We start from the raw sequence: 22,455 nt of genomic DNA, 5'->3' as shown, positions 1-22,455 counted from the left end.
AAGTTACATAGCTGAAATAAGCCATTTTTAATGGAAATAAATCCAATTTAAAATGCAAAAACACAAACATATACACACAAATAAAAAAACATTTCTACAAACACATAGAAATCTTTATTAAACAAAAATATCAAATGTGAAGCTATTCTTTCTCATCATATCCTACATCAAGAAATGTTTCTATCTCTTGTAGCTTTACTTAAAGAATTCTGTGCTCTTTGATTTACTCCACACCATGTGCAAAGCCAGTTTAGGCATCCTTCAGGGGCTCACATTGTGCTCCTTTTCAATGTTCTTTGAATCTGGGTAACAGAAAAGAAGTCTGACGTGGTAAGATCAGCACTATAGGGTGAATAGTTTCCAAATGAAAGTTCGGTAAGTCAGCCCTTGCTACTCTCAAAGAATAAGCAGGTGCATTGTTATAATGGAAACACTTTTTCAACACAACTTCCCTGAACTTGTTCTCCCTAATGCAGCTTTCAATTTTCTTTCGACTTCTTCCGAATCAGGCCTCGTGATCATGCAGTGTCCCTTGAAAGAAAATCCATCAAGATTCTTATTGTTGTTGGGCGTCATTGAGTCAGATCCAGCTCATAGCAACCTTATGGCACAACAGAACTACATACTGCCGGGTCTCACAATGACTGTGCTTGAGCTTATTGGTGCAACTGTGGTGTCAATCCATCTTCTTGCCACAGTCTTTCTCTTTTTCGTTGACCCTTTATTTTATTACGTCTAATGCTCTTTTCCAGGGGTGGACTTTCCTGATAACATGTCCAACGTATGTAAAACAAAGTGTTGCCAGCCTCACTTGTTAAGGTCAATTCTGGTTATATGTCTTCCAACCCACACTTGTTTGTTCTTCTGTCCAAGGTATTTTTAATATTCTTCCCCAACATCATTCAAATGCATCAAATCTTTTGGGGTTTTCACTGTCCAACTTCTGCATACATATCAGGCAACTGAAAATATGATGACTTGGGTCAGGTGCACCTTAGTCATCAAAGTGACAACCTTGCTCTTCAACATTTTAGTTTTCTTATACAGCAGATTTGCCAAAAAGCTATAGATGTCATTTATATGACTGCTGCTTCCATAAGCATTGAGTGTGAATATATGCAAATTTAAAACTTTGACAATTTCAGTCTTTCCTGTTTATCATGATACTATCTATTGGCCCAATTGTGAGAACTTAGGTTTTCTTTACATTGAGTTGTCATCCATACTGATGGCTGCATTCCTTGAACTTCAAGAGCTAGGGCTTCAAGTCTTCCTCATTTCCAGCACGCAAGTTTGTAGCATCTGCATATCAGAGGTTGTAATTAGGCATATTTCCAGTTCTGACACCGAATTCTTCATAGTCCATCTTCTTGAGTTATTTGGTCAGAATACAGACTGAATAAGTATGGTTACAGGATATAACCCTGGCACATAAAATTCCTGATTTTTAAACCAGGGCATTCCTTTGTTCCATTTGTACATAATAAATCATGATTACCCACTTGGAATCCCAAACAGCAGCTGCTATAACTTTCTGTTATCACCTCCCTGTCTTGAATTTAACTGACCTCGAAGATCCCCTCAGAAGCCACTGTTTCGATTGGACCATTTTTGGAAGGCACCCAGCAAGACCGAGACCTGTGCATGTATTACTGACCGAACTGCTCTGCAGCCACCCAGTGACCACAGAGACAGGCTGAAACATGCTTTGTTTGGAGTAAAGTCATGCATATATGAACTGGAACCACAGTACCCAAACTTTTTTAGTTACTCATGTATTTTTAAAAATAATTCTAAAAGGATTTACAAATTATATTTATCAACATACCTTATATTCATTTTTATCCTGAAGATCTGAAGTAAACAATCTGATTCTCATGTCAGCAGCTGATGTACAAAATCTGGAAGTAAAAAAAATCAAAATAAAAGAAAGCATTTTCTAAAGTGAACCCCCTTCTCCTCAATGTAAAAACAAACCAAAATCCCAAATTCATAAACATATTTTGGGGGTAGGAAGGGGAACACTGTTAAAAAAAATAGAAGCATTCAAAATAATTTTTTGTAACAGTACATAAAAAATTTTTATGTTTGGGATTTGCCTCCTGAATAAAATTTAGAATTACAGTGTATTACAGCAAGTGAATTTAATTTCAAAATTTTATTAAAAGCACAGAAGGATGGAATTAAAAAGCATTTTTATTTTAGCTGCCAGGTCAAAAATAATAAAAACACATTGTTAGCTATCTATTTTAGTCATTGATCTCTTTAGCTACCCATAGGCTTCCTTACATTTTCTATTCCCTCAAATAAATTAGATGAAGTAATATATTCTTACATCAGTAAAATCTAGTACATTTATACCCATTAAAAGCTATACTATTTCTTTTACTCATCATAAATTTTCAAAATATTTTTAGTAGCTCATCAATAGATGCTACATGAGAAAAAGTATCAAAGAACTCTTAACTAGTTTTCCTTCAACCCTAAATTTCTAGATTTCCAACACATCATATAAGAGGAAGCCCACAAAAACTGGAATTTTTTGGCAAAGCTATGTATTTAAAATTTTTTACAAAACAATCTTATCACTACTTTCAAAGTACTCTCCATTACACTTATACATTTGTCAAATCTGCGATTCCATTGTTGGAAACATTTTTCCAAATTCATCTGTTTTGGATGGCTGATAGCACCTCCCTTGTTTTTTTTTCTTCATTCTTCAATGTCCTCAAATCGCTGTCCTTTCATGTCCCTCTTCATTCAAAGAAACAAAAAACGTGAGGTCAGGTGAGTAAGGTGCTTGGGGCAAGAGAGGCATGCTGTTTTTTGCCCAAAACTGGAACACTGAGATGGCTGCATGAGCAGGTGCACTGTTGTGGTAGCAAAACCAGTAAGTACCCTGTCTGCCACAAATCAGGGCTTGTTGGTCACACACTGTTATGCAATCTTTTCAGAACCTCTAAATAGAAAGCTTGATTAACAGCATGACCTGGTGGAAACAACTCCAAATGCGCTGTCCCCCATCAAAAAAGGTAAATGAGCACTGGGATTTTTTTGGGTACGCCTTTGTATTATGGCTTAGGATAAAAATCAAAATTATATTTATACATCAAAATCCAAAGTTTATTTCCAATTCTTCTTTCTTAAGCAGCATATTATAGGGATCTAAATTTCTCCTTTAGTTTTGACCTTAAAATTAACTTTCTTTCAACTAATCAATTAAGGACCTCTGGAAATGAAGGCTCTTGTATAATGCACAATTTATTGATCTCTGCCACCTCACCCCATGCTGTCATCTGTCAAGAGCCATAAAAGGAAATGGAACGAAGTTAGCAAGAGAGATTCTCTTCTTCGTGCAAAAGTTTCTGAGAACTTTGGATACTTTTCCCAGAAGTTAAATGAAAAGCTGCAGTCAACAACAAAAACTACAAATAGGGTTTGATGAGGGTATGTTTTAGTGAGGCTCTTAAAGAGTTTATATATTAACTAAAAAGTCCACCCACTGCCGCAGAGTTGAAATTGGCTCATAGTGATGCTATGTGGTTTCCAAGGCTGTATATTTTCTAGGAGCAGACAGCCACTTCTTTCTCCCATGGAACAGCTGGTAGCATTGCAACATTTACCCACCAGTGAAGTCATGGCTTCTTAATGGGTTCAGCAGTGGTCCCCAAAAGATATGTGTAAGTCCTAGTTTCCTGGTACCTGTAAATGTGACCTTTATTTTGAAATTATGTTTTTATTAAATTAATTAAGAATCTTAAGAACTCATCCTGAATTTAAGCCCTACATCCAAAGACCAGAGTCTTTAAAAAGCCAGAGAGAGAGAAAAATAAAGGAGGATTGGAAGACAAGGGCAGAATTGGTTTTTCTACAAGTCAAGATAGGTCAAGGACTACCAGCTGGCAAAAGGTGCTAGACAAAGGGGTGGAATGTATTCCCCCTCAAACCCACCAGAGAAAACAACTCTGCCAACATTCTGTTTTGGACTTCTGCCTTCCAGAACCATGGAAGAATACACTTATGTTGTTTTAAGTCACTACATTTTGCGATCAGGAGAAAGATGAGGCTGTCTGCTCCTATAAGGTCTGTAACAGTGGTTCTCACACTTCCTAATGCTGCAACCCTTTAATACAGCTCATGTTGTGGTGATCCCAACCATAAAATTATTTTCGTTGCTACTTTGTAACTGTAATTTTGCTACTGTTATGAATCGGGCCAACCCTGTGAAAGGGTCGTTTGACCTCCAAAGGGGTTGCGACCCACAGGTTCGACCCACAGGTTGAGAACCGCTGTTCTAAAGTCTTAGAAAGCCCAAGGAGCAGTTCTACTCTGTCCGACAGGGTCCCTATAAGTTAAAATCAACTTGATGAGAGTAAGTTTGTGAAATTTGAGGCAGCAGCGGTAGGAAGTTGAGTCAATTTGGCAGATGGAGATCTAAGATATGCAGAATCCACTGCTCCATAAGGCTTCCAAGGCTGTGAACTCTCAGAAATAGATTGGCCGAGTTATCTTTTGCGTTGCTTTGGGTGGGTTGGAATCACCAATTAGCAATGGCGTGTTTAACCGTGTGCATCACCAAATACACTGTCCTGAATAGCAAACGGGCTCCTCAGTTCTGACGAGGTCAGCTGGCTTCAACCCATCAACCATCTGCTGAACAACTATGAGACCTGCTCCCATAGAGATTTACAGCTTCAGAAAACAACTGGGGCAGTTCTATGCCATCCTATAGGGTTGCTGTGAGTTGGAATCGACTTGCAAGTACGTAGTCATTTTTTGTTTTTGAGTTTCACGACTGAATTATTTCTTGCGGTGTATTTTGTTGATATGATGTGTTTTGGGGAATACAAGCATGCTGAAATCAAAGGGAAACTTTTCTTCTTCTCAGGCAATATTGATTTGGATGCAGTTATGTGACACTTAGGTCCAAAGTCGATTCTGGTGGGGTGAAGCCCATTTTCCCAGATTCATGAAGCTATCCAGGACTCTGCCAGGTACCCAGCGGTATTACAAGTGGAATAGCAGCCTTCCAAGAAATGTGAAAGGCTGGAAATATTGGTGGGTGATACGTACCCCACGGTTCATGAAAAAGTTAAACAGATGTTGGTTATCAAATCATTCCCTAAAAAATGTGTAATCATCTACCAAGTTGACTTTCTTTATTAACCAGCTTCTGTCTCATTTAGTTTTTAATACTTACTAGCCATCTGGGATGACACTGAACTATTCTGTGCCTGAGTTTCATTTTTCATATACTGTAGTGAAAGGGACCAGATTAAGTTCAAGGGACATTAGTCGCTGGAAAAGGACATTCGGTTTATGGAAGTGAAGGGCCAGTGAAACAAAGGAATATCTTCAAGGAGCTGCAAAGCCACAGGGGCTACAACTGTAGACTAGCACGTGACAATAGTGAGGAGGGTGCAGGCCCGGGCAGTGCTATGCTGTGCTGTACATAAAGTTGCGACGAGGCCCAACTGACTCAACGGCACTGAACAAGAACAGCCTTTTAGTTTAGTGTGAAGATGTTGTCAGTCTTGTTTTAAAATGGAAATGCATATGATCTTTACTTTGATTTAGTCTGTTGTTGCTAGGTACCTTCGAATTCATTTTTGACTCACAGTGACCCCGTGTGAGAGAACAGAACTGCTCTGTCTACTGTTTTCTAACCTGTAGCCCTTGTGGCACCTGACTGCCAGGCTTTTCTCCCACGGGGCTCCTAGATGGGCTTACACTCCCAACTTTTCAGTTAGTAGTGGAGCACTTAGTCACTACATCATTGAATCTTGCCACTACCTGGGTTCAGTTAACAATGAATTTAAGAAATGTGTTGACTGGAAACATGTCCAGCAGGAGGGAAAAATGAAGAAATAAAAAACCAATCAAGCTACCTAATAATTTAACGATGATTGTGATGTCCGTCAATATGTCGCTGTGCAAAAAGGAAACAACCCTCCGGTTGTCGAGGGGTTTTCTTTGGGGCAAACACCTACGGTTGCTATTGCCCATGTTCTGAGATCAGGGCATGTCCCAATTCAGTCCAACACCTCCATTGCAGGCTGGTCAATTTTCCTTTGGTTCAAGGTCTTCAAGCTCATCTCTCTATTCATTTATCCTTTCTCTTGTAGGTAAAGGGGTAAAGGAGGAGAAAGTCTAAGAGATACTGAACAGTTGAGTGCCAGGTACTATGAAGAAAGGATGTTTTAGGTAAAAGCATTATTTACTTCTAAGTATATATTTAAAGAAGTGTGAACAAATGCAACTGAGAAATGCATACAAGCATGTTCACAGCCATAGTATATAGGCTTTGCAAACCTTTAAAGGAGCAGATTGCCTGATCCATCTTTGTTATGTGGAACAGCTAGTGGGTTGAACTGTAAACTGTTGGCTACCAATCTAATGCTACCCAATATGGAGTCATGAAAAAATACCATTTTGGAATATCATAAGAAAAAATAATAAAGTTACAAAAGAGGTATATATATATTTGTTCTGGTTTTCAATATTTCCTGTTTTAAAAAAAACATTTTATTGGGAGTTCTTACAGATATTATTACAATCCATAGTTCCATTAAATCAAGCATAATTATACAATTGCTTCCATCCTCATTTTCAATACATTTTCTTCTTGAACTCCTTGATAACAGCTCCTCTTTATCCCCCCCAACCTCTGATTCCTCATTATATATTATTATTATTGCCATAACTTCCACCATCCCATTTATCCAATCACCCAAAATTCTGATGTTTGTTCTCTTCGAATGGCGATATACAGTCATCACTGCTATCAGTGTCCCTTCCCCCCTTTCTCGCCCTCTCTTCCTGTCTCTTCAGGGAGTTAATACTTTTCTTACTCTTTTTGAGAGGTTTCTCTATCTTGAATTTTGTGCAACCAAAGATCTTGATTGTAACAATGTATAAAAGCGGCTCTAGCAAGATTAGTGAGGTAAAACTAAGGCCATATGGTGGGAGAAGGAAATGGTAAATAACTAGGGATGGCTGTGACCTTCATCAGTGCTCTACTGCACGCTGCATACAGTGTCCCTTCCGTACGGCCCTTTTGTGAAGGACTGTCCCATTATTTTACAGTTTTTGATGGATGTTTTTCTCTGGATTATTTTGTTATTGTTTTTTGTATGTTTCCCAGTATATGAAATCCAGGATAGGTAAATATAAACTTGCATATAGTTTAATCACATTTGTGTAACATTATTTATAAAAAACATGGAAAGAGTATTGCCACTAAGTTGTTCTGACTCATGGTGACCTCAGGTGTTAGAGAATATATAACATGGTATATTTTCCTTTATTATATCTCTGGGTACTCGACATTTTATATTATAAGCAAGCACTATTTTTATAATAAAAATGTAATGAATTTGTAAACAAATAATGGGGAAAATGGAAATTCATGGGGGTGGCTGTCTCCATATGTACAGATTTGAGAGAGCACTCTATCACAATTAAAGAATCATGAATTCTGCACAAAAATGACTTCAAACTTACCTGATTACTGGAGGCAACGCATCAAGTCTGGTCTCTGGGCTCCAAGCTATGCCATCAACCCTGACTCCATGGTGAAATTTTCGTAGTGTTTTATACTGAATTCCTTCAATGTCGGCTTCTTCCTCCTAAGCAGATACAGTAAATATTTCAGTAAATTTTGAGAGTATAATCTGTAGATTATGAGAAAATTTTACCAGGAGTTATAGATTTTTTTCAGAAGTTCATATACAACTCAGAAACTGAGATTTAGCTAGTTCATTGAAATATAAGACCAACTAGCAGACAGACATTGGGCCTCTACTCAAATACTCATAACCTGTCATTCCGTGATGCTCACCTTCCTGACATCATCACTGAAGACAAAGCAGGCGCATAAGCAAATGTGGCGAAGAAAGTGGATGGTGCCCGGCTATCAAAAGATATAGCATCTGGGGTCTTAAAGGCTTGAAGATAAACAAGCCGCCATCTAGCTAAGAAGCAACAAAATCCACATGGAAGAAGCACACCAGCCTGTGTGATCATGAGGTGTCAATGGGATCAGGTATCGTGCATCAAAGACCCAGAACAAAAAATTCTATCATTATGAATGTGGGGAGTGCGGAGTGCCCAAAGCCCATCTGTAGGCAACTGGACATCCTTTTACAGAAGGATGAGCCAGTCGGGGAACAGTATAGCACCAATGGAACATAGAACTTTCCTCTAGTTCTTTAGTGCTTCCTTTCTCCCCACTATCATGACCCCAATTCTACCTTACAAACAGTTCAGAGGTTACACAATTCCACTAAGGGGGAAAAATGCAGAGCAGGTAAAACTTGCTATTGAGCTGAATCCATATTAGCATCTAGATAATTATCTAAAGCGTCTAAGAATTTCCATTCCCTCTGAGTCTACATGGAAGTTTTATGTGTTTTAATGAAATTCAAGTGGATGTGATTTTTTTTTTTTAGGTTGGCTGTTGGGAGTCCTGCAAAGATACATTCCACAGCTCTTTCTCTCCCCGGTCAGATCACCTTGTGAAAATCTCATACATCTGGATGAACTTAGAGGTAAAGGCAAAAAGTTCTTCCACAAATGAAAAAAAGGGTGGGGGGGGCCCACCGGCAACAAATACACTTTTAATGGAAAGAGAAATGCTGCCACTTTTACATCATTTGTGTGCATAACAGCTCTGTATCCAGCAGTCAGATTTGCCAAGACGGCCACAGCTCAACTGTTCTGAAGTTTAGGAGCTGACTTCATAGTTTGGGTTACTTATCCCTTTTCACACTTGACAAATCAGAAAATTGAAAATTTTTACATCAAAACACACATTGTTTTGCTACCGTTAACAGCACTGGTGACAATTAGGTACTGTAATTTGTTCCTCAAATTACAGATGGAATTATTGGGTGGTGATGGAGGTGGGAATTTAAAAAAGGTTCCAGGGGTTTTATAGCCTGAGCTTTATGTTAAAAAAAAAGTTTTTTTTTCCTTTTTCCTGGCAGCAATATTTGCCATTGAGCCAACTAAAAGGGCAGGGTGTGTATATGTGGTATAGGCAGATGAATGCTACTGTGAGTTTTGTGTGGGGTATAGGCAGGAAATTAAGGCATTTCGGAAAACTTGCTATAATACTAATGACTATACAAGGCTCTAGCATATTTGAGGTTGGGGCAAAGCCAGGTTGATGGAAGGGCTATTATAAGGGTTTGAAGCTGGCAGGTGGTCCCACCATATCCATTGAGAGAGTAAAAGAAAAATTCAGATTTAGATGGATGGTACACTTTATCCAGTCCAATTCTTCCATTAATGCTTCACTCAGTTGTAGGACACCTCCAAGGAGAGGGACCTAACTACTCCCCACTATTCGAAACGCTCCACATGACCTTTCTTTTGGAGCGCCCACACAAATCCCCCTGGCTGTCTCCTCCTGACACTGACACCTGGTGAACTTCCAAGTCAGTAAAAACTCAGGCACCTTTCTTCCTGCCAGCTCCAGCAACCTATCACTTTCAGACTGTTTAACTGAATGTTAGTGTCCTCTGCGGGGCCTACTAATCGAGCTACTGCAAGGTTTGGATTCTGGCACAGTGCTGGGATATAGCTGGCGCTCAATACCTATTATTAAACTGAAGTCCCAAGTATTCGGTTTTCTTCTCAGTTTTGTGTTCTAAATCAATTGAACGTGTTTGCCTAGGTCTGTGTTCTTATCCAAGTTCTAATAAGAATGTTGAATATGTAAAACAACAAAAAGACAAAATTCTGTACTACTAGAGGCTATTATTAATATCTTTTGAACAGACAAACTTCCATGCTTCCTTGGACCTTGGCAGAGATAGCAGTTTTGGTGCAGTGTCTTTACATTTAAAATCTCCATGAGGCCAGAGTCCTGGCTTTAAAAAAAACCAACACAAAAAACATGTCATTGGTGTTTGATAGCTAGTAAGCACTCAAGGAGTCTCTGGTGTCACAGTGAAAGCTTGAAGTAGTAGCCCAAAGACTGGTAGGTGGCTTGAATGAACTCAGAGGCACTGTGGAGGCAAGCCTGGCGATCTGCTTCCCAAAGCTCAAGCCATGAAAACTGTAAACCCTATGGAGCAGTGCTGTGCACCAGGGCTTCAAACAGGTTCATTCTGCCTCAATCTCCAGAGAACTTGCCTTTCTACCCCAGGTATACTGAATCCTTTTCACAATACTTCAGGTGGCTCTTATATATTTGGAAAGGCAAATTCTCAGGAGGGGGTTGAACTGAAATGATTTAGTATCTGCACACATGGAGTCACTATAAATAAATCGACTTAACTGAAATGACACGTTGGTAGTCCAGCTGAAAGCAACCAGATCATTTCAGCTTAAAAGCTATAAATTCCTCTCCCCACCATAACAGAAAAGATGGGATAATGGGAAAACACTTGTATTTTACTCAGACATCAACAAACAGAAAACGCAATGCATACTTTTCTTGTTGGATAAATATGCAGCTCATTTTTATATGACTTTACACATGTGTTGTACTTTAAATACTAAATCGCATTTAAGTTAACGCACTTTCAGATCCTGGATTAAAGACCAAATAATACTTATGATCGTTTTAGTGAGACAATTGTAAATCTTTAACAATGTGTCACTGCCAAATTACTGAATTGAATAAGCATTAATTTGAGAAAAAAGAGCCCATGACTAAGATTCTGGCAAATAGGAGTAATCAAGCTCTCTGAGGGTTGAACCCTCATTGTTCAAAGGGTCTCTTAACGTGGGAAACTAGCTTTCTCGTGAGAAAACATGCTGTGTGCTCACCAAAACAATCCTCCTTTGGCAATTTTAAATATGGGACTGTGCCTGAGTGCCATCATTGTCCAAATCCACGGGAGCTAAACTATTTATGGTTTACTCTGCCAGATGCTACTGTGGGGACTGTACAATGTTCTCATTAACTCTTCACAAAACACTATTAAATATTATTTTCCTCGTGTGTAGATTTGAGAGTAAGTTCCAATCTTAAGGTCAGAAAGCTACTAAGAGGTAAAGCAGGAGGTAAAATTCAAGGCATTCTAATTCGAGTTCATGCTCTAAATGTGGATGCTGAACTGCCTGCTCTCATAGGCGCACATTCTAATTGCATGCTTTAGGTATAAGAAGTATGAGAGCCTATCCATAGAAAAGCTGAATCTTAGGAAAGTGACAAAAATCTCTCTGAAGACTGGTTTCTTCTGTCAGAGTGGTTGAAAAAGAGAAATTGTAATTCATTTCAACCCATTTAAGTGGTGCTTTTTCATCACCTGTACAATGTTCTCACTCTCTCAGACATATACAATTGGGGCTGCCCCTTTCTCTGGGTCTTTCTGTCATTTTCTTTTCTTTACATTCACACGCAATAGAGTAATTTCAAATTTCAGTTCTGGTTTGTGTGTGTGTGTGTGTGTTTTAATTGGTGAAATATCTTGCCATTCATTGCAGCTTTGTAGACTAACCTGAAATGTGCACATGCCAGTGACCACGTAATGATTGCCACCATATGCAATTAGGTTTCCTGAATTCCCACTCTCAAAGGGATTAAATTCTACCACATGCACATAATCGTCACAATCCACCGTGTAGGCAGCTTTTCTTGTGGCATCTTGCTTCATCTTGTATGTCAAAACTTGAGCAGTTGTAAAAATAAAACGGCCTTCCCGTGGACAAGGTCAGGAAACTGTGGATTACAGCACAAACAGAATTAGAAAGGGTCGAATGTTAGCTACTCACACGTACCAAAATTAAAACGTGGCACTGCACTGCCAGAGAAGGATTAAAAGGAATGAAACATTCGTAACATAGTTATTATAGAAACCCCAAGAAAATAATTTAATTAAGTTATTAATGATGCAATACCTACATTATGTAGGGCAGGGCAGACTGGGCTTTCTACTCCAATGAACCGTTAAAGCGTCGGAAACCCACAGGGGGTCGCTAATGGTCAGCATTGACTAGAAGGCACCCCGAGAAGTACCTACTTTGCAGTTTCCCGCTTTTCCATATTTGTAACTGTACCTGCACAGAAAGTCATGGTGACATTGTTTCAATTACCTTAAGGACATGGAGAGCACTTGGAAACGGGCCCAATTTAATATTAAATACACACACAGAAGTTAACAGCTAACATTTACTGAGCACTATGTGTGAGCACTGTACTAAGCACATTATCAACATCATCACTCATAACATTTGCACAAGTCAGAGGCAGGTACTATTTATGGATCCCAATATACAGATGAAAAATGGAAGCTTTGTGAGGTTCAGTAACTTGACAAGCTCCAAAGTAGAGCCAGGATTTGAAAAACTTTTCTATATGTTGCACATCACTGACAGGGAAGAAAAACACATGAGATCACAAACTAAGGATAGTTATGATTCAGCGCTAATACTACTATAATAGGCGCACGCACAAAATATGACAGCATCTGGTGGGAGGGGTGCCAGAATGTGTGGCATAAATATTCATAAACCCAAGCACAAAACTTCACCTAACGAGTCTGGGCTTGGTGTGCATTCTGGAATTCTCAGTACCAGCGGGGGAAGGGCGTGGGGGGAAAAGAGAGATGGGATCTTTCTTTTTTCCAATTAGACCCAAGAGTTTTAGGCGCCTAAAGTGGGCTCAGTAACACATCAAACACCTGAAGGGTACTTACTGATAATTAGTTAAAACGAATCGGAGCTCAGAGAGCTAACAAACTAGCAACCTTACAAGTGGACCTACAGGATTGGATTCTTGTTAAGATGAACTTGCAGCTGGGATGACCACCTAGGCAAGATGGTGTGGGAAGCCCAATAGATTGGAGGAAACGCGGTCCCAGCTTAAGATGGATGGCTCGTGAGAGCAGCACGCGATCCCGCGGTATAGGCTTTCCGCGGTGGTGGACAGTCGTAGCGTAGGAGGGTGGGGAACAAGGAATGCCCCTACAAGGCCCCCACCCCACGCCGGCCACCCCCGATCTCTCTCCCTCAGCCAGGAGAACCTGTTCCCGCCTCCCTGGTGCCGAGATGGGCGGCGAGAGCAGTGGGAACAGCCAGGGAGGCGATGGAACCTAGGGAAACAGGCTAGAAGTGCGGAGTGACAGGTAGCCAAGCAGCACGGTCCCTAGAGCACCCCCGGTATACGCACCCGAAGGCGCAGGGCCCCGGCCAAAGGATAGCAGGTCTCTGCGGGAGGCTGCAGCGCCACGCGCCGGCTCTGCTTCCGGGTCGGAGGGCGAGCGCGGTGATTGGCTCCTGGGCGCTCCCGCGATATTTGAATTAGACCAGACTGCGGTGCAGCCGTCGCTAGTCGGTCCATCCGCGGGAACTTGACTGTGTCAGGTCTGCACCTTTGGGCTCTCTCTCCTTCGGGCCAGGTGAGTCGTGCCTCCTCCCTGTCGGCCCTTTCTGTGGAGATTCCAGCCCGGGCTTGTGAGGGGGTTTCGTTATAGCCACGCGCCCCCTAGTCACCCTGTAGGGGTTTGAGCTGAGCAGTTGTTTCGTGGGAACGGGGCCCTCAGACAGAGTTCACAGGATCTCCTGATGGATCTCGGAGATCTGGGGGTTTCGTCTGCAGATTGGAAACTGAAGTCCGGACAGGACAGCCTGCTTAATGTTCTTTAGGTAGGAAACCAGAGTTACCCACTCACCTCTGATACGGATTCTAATTCCGATACTGTCACCCCTTTGTGTTATTCTCCCAGGGAACATTTTAGCTTTTTTTTTTTTTTTTTACTGCGCACCTTTTAAAAGGATCTACCCAGTGTATTATGTACTTGTATAGTAATTGTATGCGAAGGAGCCTTTTACCGGTGGAAGACGGCGAGCCTATCAGATTTTACAGGTAGCTCAATAAAGGTATCCAACTCGGAAGTGTCTTTAGTTCTTTCAACTATGTCACCTTGCCGCCCCGGGGACAGTTGCCTCTCCTGATTTTGTACCAGTGTAGCTTTGAATCCTTTTTTTTTTTTTTTTACGTGTGGAAAACATATGTACGAAAGCATTTGCCCTTCTCACCCTTTTTACCTGTACTATTCAATGCCATGGATGCTGTTCAGCCTGCTGTGCAGCCATTACTGCTTGAAATCCAATTTTTGAAAATAAGTACTTATTATCGCTACCTCCTTCTCCTGTTTTTGTAGAGTGCCCTTGTCTCCCAGTGCTCTCGATATTCACGATCTCATCGAGCCCCCTGCACACTTTGGTTGGTAGGTAACTAGGAACAAACGGGGTATTATTCCTGCCCTCATTGTGATGATTTTACTTAGGAGACAAATGTCAAGCTTATGGCCTCGGCTCCTACAGCCACCTGCTGAAATAATAGCGGGCACAAGAGCGGGAGTTGACAAACTGTGCTGTCTGCTTTTTGTGCAGCCAGTTTCTGAGCTAACATTAGGCTTGATGTGTTTAATGATTGGGGAAAAAACAAACAAAAGAGCACTCTTGTGATATATGAAAGCTATGTGAAATTCAAATTTTGATGACAGTCAATTTTTGTTTGAGCGGACTCCAGCTAAGCCACTGCCATTTGTACACATTGACTGGCTCTTTCACAGGAACCCTGGTGTATTGGGTTGTGTTGGGCTTTGATTTTCAAGGTCAGCAGTTGGATATTACTAGCCTCTCAAAGGGAGGCTCTTTCTAGAGCTTTATACTCTCAGAGTTAAGACTCTTGTAAACTCACAAGGGCGGTTCTATCAAGTCCTTGAATGTACATCACTCTGGCAGTGGGTTTGATTTTTTTTTGGAAGGCCCCTTTCATTCTAGAAGGGCAATTGGAGTAGTTGTAACAGAGACCTTGTGCTTTGAAAAGTTTCAAAGATGAACTGTTTGGCCCTTTCTAAGAGAGTACTTGACCCTCCAGCGATCCAGTGACGGACTCGGGATCAGAACCGTGTAATTCTTATTCTTAGCAGTGTGGACTCAACTTTACAGCCACTAAATAATTTACTGGTAAAGACTTGTCTTCGGCAAAATGATTATCATACTGAAACTTTGTCTTCACACCTTTTTTTTTCTTTTGAAAGGTAAAGGTTATATTTTGAAAGAAAATAACAGGTTTCTCCCACTATCCAAAAGTAGAGTTTTCCTATGAAACCTAATAAATGGAAAGGGAAGACATACAGGGAAGAAGCAATGAACACGAATGGATGTAGGGCATTCTTTTGAGGGTTCCCAGATTTAAAACGAGTCTATCAAATCACACCAAATCGCACCTGAAACATAAAACTCCACTAGCATGCTCACAGAACAGTTCACAGATATGACGATTTGGTGCTGAGCTGCTGAGTGTAGTTTCCAGGAAGGAGCTTGGTGATGCCACGCATGCTCTCCTGGTATGTGCTGCTGCTTTCATGAGTGGCTCTAAAGCACACATGGAATGCTAGGCTCACTTTGCACTTTCTTAAAAAATACATCAAATATCCCTTTGAATTTCTATGCTTGGGGAAAACAGGTACTAGTGTACGTCTTTTGTGAAAGTGAATGTTATAAGCCAACTTTTGAAAAGTGGGGGATAGCTGTACAACTCTTAGTTATTGATGAGGCGTTATATGCCTTTATGTAGATATTTTCATCTAGTCTTCTAGCTGTATCTTTAAATTGTATCACTGATTATGTCTGTATATAAACTCTTTTGCACTTTGACTCAACTCATTTTGCAAATGGCACATGCCCTTTTTTTTTTTCAGTCTTCAAATATTTTTTATTGGAAGGCCATGCATTGCCGTCATGTATTTCAAATCACTATACATTTAACTTTTGTGAAAACACTGTGTGCATTTTCTAGTATTAAAAAAACAGAACCACCTAAAATGGTTTCAGGTATGTAGAGAAATGTCCAACTTAGATAGCGAAAAAGTGCACCGTAATTACTGCTGCACTGCAATTATTTCTGCATTTCCCATGTTTCTCAAATGACTGTCTTGTCTGATAACACATAATATAAAGAGCAATTGTGAAAAACAGACATTTACATATGCCTCAAAAACTATTCTGTTCACTTGCCCTTTTTCTTCATACAAACCCAAGGTGTCTAGTCAGCACCTGGGCCTCTGCTTATGCCACATAAAAGTGAAAGAATAGGATGCTAAGAGGAGTCAGTACATGGACATACACAGTACAGTCTCCAGCATGGACAGTGGGGACTGGATCCCTTAGAAAACCATTTAAGTGAGCAAACTCAGAAGGGAATTTACATAGTTATGTATAACTTTGGAACTTTGTATCAGGAGAGGATATATAATACAGTGGTTTAAGAATGAGTTAGGTATCCTAGATTGAGGTTTGATTTGGCCACTGGCATGCCGAGTGATATGGGGCATCAGGTATTTCAGATGTAAAAAGAGAAGACTAAGTCCCACCACATAGGACTGTAGTGAGGATCGAATGAACTACTAAATTAGAGCTTTTGAAAAGGAACATGCACCAGGCAAGAGCTCTTAAATACTAGCTAATGTTTTATTTTTATCCTACTGCAGAGTGATAAACCACTTCAAAATGCAGTGGCTAGTTTTATTTGCTCATAATTCTGTTGATTAACATTTTTGCTGGCCTTAGGCCTGGATGACTCTTGTGACTGTGGTTCATCCAGTGGGCTCATAGGGGCTAGGTCATCTAAGTTACTTCTACTCACTCACCTGCCGGCTTGTGTTGGCTGTCATTTGGAGTGCTTTCGTTCTCTTCCACCTGGCACCTCCAGCAGACTAGCTTGGGCTTCTGCACATGGCAGTCTGAGAGTAGCACGAGAATGAGAACTGAAGGTGCAGGGCCTCATGTTACATTTCCAAGGGCCACCTCCAGGTTGGGTGATTCGCTGAGATGCCTTCTAGCACTTAGTATGGAGTCATACGCACAGCTCTGATGTAATGCAGCAGAAGGATACAAAGCAAAACCAGCAAAGGACAAAGGCACTGGGGGAGAAGTCTTCAAGGGAGACCAGGGTCCTCTCTAAGTGGAGTCACACAGGGCAGGCTTAATTTCCCCAGCAACAAGTTGTGACAAGTGTGAAATGTTTCCATCAAGGAAGTCCTGGGTTTTTATCATGGGCGGAACTCTCAGGCATTCTGGAAACATTCCAGACTCCCAGGAGAAAAGTAGATATTTGACATAAAGTAGATTGATATTGTTTGTGCTATTTAACCATAACTCATATCAATTCGTGGTAGTGGGAACCTTCCTAAAATCTGAGATCCCATTGACCAGCCCATGATCAGTCTTTCAAAGGGCAGCAGTCAGGCCTGCTATGTTAACTCTTTTTATGCATGGGTCTCTAGAGGCCTGGACTCAGAAAAATCATTTTCCTCACAATCTAGTGGCCAAAACAAGGCACAAGGAAGGCCCAGATTTAAATAGGTGAGAGAGTGGATCACTTCATTTGAGAGAGGGAAGATCATACAGTGATGGGAGGAATTTAGCAGTTTTTCCTTATTTTTTTTAAAAAACATTTTATTAGGGGCTCATACAACTGTTATCGCAATCCATACACACATCAATTGTGTAAAGCACATTTGTACATCATTCTCAAAACATTTTCTCTCCACTTAAACCCCCGACATTAGGTCCTCATTTTTCCCCTCCCTCCCCGCTTTCCCTCCCTCATGAGCCCTTGATAGTTTATAAATTGGTATTTTGTCATATCTTGCCCTGTCCGACGTCTCCCTTCACGCACTTTTCGGTTGTCTGTCCCCCAGGGAGGAGGTCACATATAGTTCCTTGTAATTGGTTCCCTCTTTCCTACCCATTCTCCCTTTACCCTCCCTGTTTCGCCACTCACACCACTGGTCCTGTAGGGCTCATCCGCCCTGGATTCCCTTTATTTTCAGTTCCTATCTGTACCACTGTACCTCCTCTGGTCTAGCCAGTCTTGCAAGATCGAATTCGAGTCATGGTAGTGGGAGCGGGGAGGAAACATTTAGGAACTAGAGGAAAGTTGCATTTCTCATCGTTATATCGCACAGTTTTTCCTTATTTTTGCTGCTTACCACAGATATTTCTATTTATTGAAAAGACTAATTTAAAAATATAGCTTTAATTGGTTAGTCCTTTGTCTACTATTATAAGTTTGTCTCTCTATATGTTTTGCATGTGTTTTCAGACTGAGGGCTGGCTTTTCTTATTTCAAAATATTTGATTTAAGAAAATTAAATGAGAGAAAAATATGTTGGGCAGGAATTGCATCGGTATTTTACTTTCCTAAATTTAATTATAGGCCGTCTTGGTCAACGTGAAAGGATTTCTTGTCCACTGTCTATTTTTTCTTCCTCTAAATGCTGTGTATTAAACATGTAAGGTATTAATTTCCAATTACAATAAACCCATTGGGTATTGTTTCTGGTCCTGCTTTCAGAGGATGGCTGTGCTTTATCAGAAGGCTGTCTTGGATATGATCAAAGAGTTTAGACGGAATTGGCGTGCGCTGTGCAGCTCGGAGCGAACTACTGTGTGCGGAGCAGACTCCATGCTCTTGACACTGCAGCTTTCCGTGGCAGAGAGCAACAAACAGGTTAGAGAACTGTATTTGAGTCACTGTACCTTCTTATCTTTAAACTGAGTTTTGGTTGCTGCTCGTTTTAATAAGCTTCGTTGCATTAATCTTTTGGTAACATGCTCGTCTCTGATAATATCAACGCAGCATTTAAAACGTTTTTTTGTTCTTTTATAGTTTTATTGATATAGAATTCACACCTCGTACACTTCCATTGTTAAATCTCTTTTAAAAAGAGTTGTGTATATGTAGCACCACAATCGGTTCTAATGCTCCCTCCTTGCTCCTGCATTTATTGCTTGCTCCCCAGGCCCTCTTATCCTCCCCCACCCCCAATAAACTATTGAATCAGCTATTCTCTCTGTGCATCCATTCCCTCGGTGCGTTCTAAACTGGGAAGCCCAACAGAAACAATAAAAAACAAAACAGAAAATAATAAAGATAAAAAATAAAAATATAGAGTAAGAAGGTAAAGATCATCAGCAATCTCAAAACAACCCAGAGAGAAATTTTTGTCAACACAGTATTTTTGAAAATTCCAATATATTGGTAGGACTCAAGATCTCATTTCAAAATTAAGGCCTCCAGTCACTCACTCACTGCCAATCAAGTCGATGTTGACTCTTAATGACCCTATCAGGAAGAGTAGAACTCTCCCTTGGGTTTCTGAAACTGGAATTCTTCACAGGCTGAGAAAGCTTCCTTTTTCTCCCAAGGAGTGACTGGCTGGTGGTTTTCAACTGCTGACCTTGTGGTTGGCAGCCCAACGCATACCCAGCACACCATTTGGACTCTTAAGACCTTGAATAACATAGTCCATGAAGACAAAGTTCCATATCCTACTTTGATGAGTACCACCTGGGGTCTTAAAGGCTTGTGAGCAACCATTTAAGGTGCTGCTGTTGGTTTCTCCCTGCCCTGACCAAAGAAGATTGGAGAGAATCTAAGACATGTGGAAACAATTAGTCCTATGAACTAATGAACCATGAGAACCTCATCCTCCACCCCAGTATCAGAATTATATGGTGCAAGGCTACTATTACTGATTCCTCTGACAGGGATTACAATAACAAATTCTGTATAAGTCACTACCGTTGAGTCTATTTGACTCATATTAACCCTATGGTACAGAGTTGAACTTCCTCTTTTGGCTTCCAGGGCAGTAAATCTTTACAGGAGCAAAATATCTATTTCCTGACAATGGATTGGTTAGTAGTCCAACACATAACCCACTGTGCTACCTGGACTCTATAGAAAGGCTTGTATAGAATAGGAGAAAAATGGGGACCAAAACTCAAAGTCATAATCACAAGCAAGGTTACCAGTTGGCTGGAGATTGGTAGAACCCCCAAGACTATGGTTGTTACTCACCCTTCAAGCCTGCAATTGAGCTCACTGTTGTGGTTCTGTTTTCAGCCATACAATACTCACTGCCTTCAGGTGGATTCAAACTCACAGGGACACTATCTAGGGTTTCAGAGGTTATAAATCAGTGGAAACAGACAGCGTCATCTTTCTCCCTCAGAGGATGATTGCTTGAACCACCAACCTTGCAGTTTAATGCTTACCTGACAGCACCACCAGAGCTCCTTAGCCAAACAATCGTAAGATCCACAAGGTGAATGGTAACACTAGGGAGGTACGAACTGCTTAGAATGGTCAACCCTGTGTGATCACCAAGGCAGCATTTGCCCATGGACCAGCATGAGAGGTCAGGGAAAGTTAGGTAAAGAGTAATGGAAAAGGGAAGCAGAGAGGAATTGAGATAAACTGATGTGACTTGCTGGGGATTATAGTTGTTGACATGCAACAAAAAATATGTGGACTGTTGAATGGAAAACTGATCTGCTCTATAAATCTCTGCCCAATCCACAGTAAGAAGTTAAAAAAATATTAAAACCTTAAGACATGCAATTTGACATATAGGACATGACATGAGAGCTTCAAATGTTCATGGAAACATTCAATCTATCTTTTAATTCTACTTTCCATGAACTTTTTGAAGCCCCTATGCATTTGATGTTTCATGAAAAGTCTTTTAAAATTAAAAAAAATTTTAAGATCATTGTATTGGGGGCTGTTACAACTCTTGTTACAATCCATACATCAATTGTATCAGACATATTTGTACATATATTACCATCATTCTTTTCTAGACATTTACTTTCTATTGAGCCCTTTGTATCAGCTCCTCTTCCCCCCCCCCATCCTGACTTCTTATTTTATTTTAAAAATCATTTTGTTGGGGGCTCATACAGCTCTTATCACAATACATACATGCATCCATCGTGTCAAGCACATTTGTACATTTGTTGCCATCATCATTTTCAAAACATATTCTTTCTATTTGAGCTCTTGGTATCAGCTCCTCATTTTTTCCCCACTCTCTCCCCCCTCCCTCCCTCACCCTTGATAATTTATACATTATTATTTTTTCATGTCTTACACTGACCAATGTCTCCCTTCAGCCACTCATGAAAAGTCTTAAGATAGGTACTTCTCTGGCTAATAGGAGAAAAGTTTATTTTTATTTTATAAGACTTATTTTTGTTTAAAATCACTGTCATCAAATCAATTCAGAATTGTAGTGACCCTATAGGACAGAGTAGAACTGGTTCTTGGAGTTTCTAAGACTGTAACTCTTTATGGGAATAGAAAGCCTTATCGTTCTCCTATGAAGGAGCTGATGATTTCAAACTGCTGACCTTGCTGTTATTATTAGTATCACATGCAAGTAAAATGTTGCTGAACATCAACAACAGTTGCAGAACAGAGAGCTAGAGACGGTCAGGCTGGACTCAAGAGGTTGTGTAACAAGGGAGATCATTGCTGATGTCAGATGAATCTTGTTTTAAAGCAGAGAATACCAGCAAGATGTTTATGTGCATTTTATTGACTATGGCAAGGCATTCAACTGTGGATCATAACAAACTGGATAACCTTGAGAAGAATGGGAATTCCAGAACACTTAATTGTGCTCATGTGGAACCTGTACATGGATCAAGAGGCAGTGTGTGAACAGAACAAGAGAATACCGCATGGTTTAAAATCAAGAAAGGTGTGTGTCAGGGTTGTATCATTTCACCATACTTATTCCGTGTGTGTGCTGAGGAAATAATTAGAGAAGCTGAATTATATGAAGAAGAATTCAACACCAGAATTGGAGGAAAGCTTATTAACAACTTGCATCATTTGGATGATACAACCTTTCTTGCTGAACATGAGGGGAACTTGAAGCACTTGATGAAAATCAAGGATTACAGCCTTCAGTATGGATTACAACTCACTGCAAAGAAAACAACAATCCTCACAACTGGACCAATAAGTAACATCATGACAAGTGGAGAAAGGATTAAAGTTGTCAAGGATTTCATCTTGCCATGATCCACAATCAATGCTCATGGAAGCAGCAGTCAAGATTCCAAGTTACTTGTCACATTGGGTAAATCTGCAACACATGACCTCTTTAAAGTGTTGAAAAGCAAGGATGTTACTTTGAGGACTAAGGTGCACCTGGCTAAAGCCATGGCATTTTCAATTGTTCCATATGCATGTGAAAGTTGAACATAGAATAAGTAAGGAAGTAGATCCATGCATTTGAATTATGGTGCTAGTGCAAAGTATTGAGGTACCATAGACTGCCAAAAGAATGAACATCTGGCTTGGAAGAGGTTCAGTCTGAATGCTCTTTATAGGCAAGGATGGCAAGACTGTCTCGTGTCCTTTGTCTGTTTTCAGAAGAGACCAGTCCCTAGAGATGGACTTCATGTTTGGTAAAGTAGAGGGGCAGCAAAAAAGAGGAGAGCCCTGCATAAGATGGATTAAAACATTGGCTGCCACAATGGGTTTAAACATAACAACGATTGTGAGGATGGCCCAGGACTGGGCAGTGTTTTGTTCTATTGTGCATAGGGTCACTATGAGACTGATTTAACTCAATGGCCCCTAAACAACAACAGCAACAAAAGGGTAGGGATGTGTAGATGAGGGAAGGA

At 40.4% G+C, this 22,455-nt stretch overlaps 2 protein-coding genes across 4 annotated transcripts in view; one reads left to right on the top strand and one right to left on the bottom strand.

The window, feature by feature from the left end:
* The window catches only part of NUP37 (nucleoporin 37), a 45,602-nt gene extending 32,433 nt beyond the window's left edge, over window positions 1-13,169 (bottom strand). The window contains exons 1-4 of one of the 3 annotated variants that reach the window (XM_004700353.2): window positions 13,124-13,169; window positions 11,454-11,674; window positions 7,504-7,628; window positions 1,829-1,901 (exon numbers count right to left, since the gene is read on the bottom strand). In XM_004700353.2, coding sequence (XP_004700410.1) covers window positions 1,829-1,901; window positions 7,504-7,628; window positions 11,454-11,609 — 354 coding nt within the window. In that variant the 5' untranslated portion in view covers window positions 11,610-11,674; window positions 13,124-13,169. Of the gene's footprint in view, window positions 1-1,828; window positions 1,902-7,503; window positions 7,629-11,453; window positions 11,675-11,857; window positions 11,877-12,718; window positions 12,737-13,123 lie in introns of those variants that run through there. The other 2 variants (XM_045290570.1, XM_045290568.1) reach the window with 2 other exon arrangements.
* Window positions 13,170-13,310: 141 nt separating this feature from the next.
* LOC101644964 (PARP1 binding protein) overlaps window positions 13,311-22,455 on the top strand; it is an 82,705-nt gene continuing 73,560 nt past the window's right edge. The window contains exons 1-2 of the mRNA XM_004700352.2: window positions 13,311-13,352; window positions 18,323-18,478. Of these exons, the coding sequence (XP_004700409.1) occupies window positions 18,326-18,478 (153 nt within the window). The 5' untranslated portion in view covers window positions 13,311-13,352; window positions 18,323-18,325. The remainder of the gene's footprint in view (window positions 13,353-18,322; window positions 18,479-22,455) is intronic.

This window comes from Echinops telfairi, unplaced genomic scaffold (assembly GCF_000313985.2).
Source record: "Echinops telfairi isolate 266 unplaced genomic scaffold, ASM31398v2 ScPeMD7_2;HRSCAF=8, whole genome shotgun sequence".
In the NCBI taxonomy this organism is placed as follows: domain Eukaryota; kingdom Metazoa; phylum Chordata; class Mammalia; order Afrosoricida; family Tenrecidae; genus Echinops; species Echinops telfairi.
The sequence above is the reverse complement of the archived record's forward strand: the minus strand, read 5'-3'. Positions and strand labels throughout refer to the sequence as shown.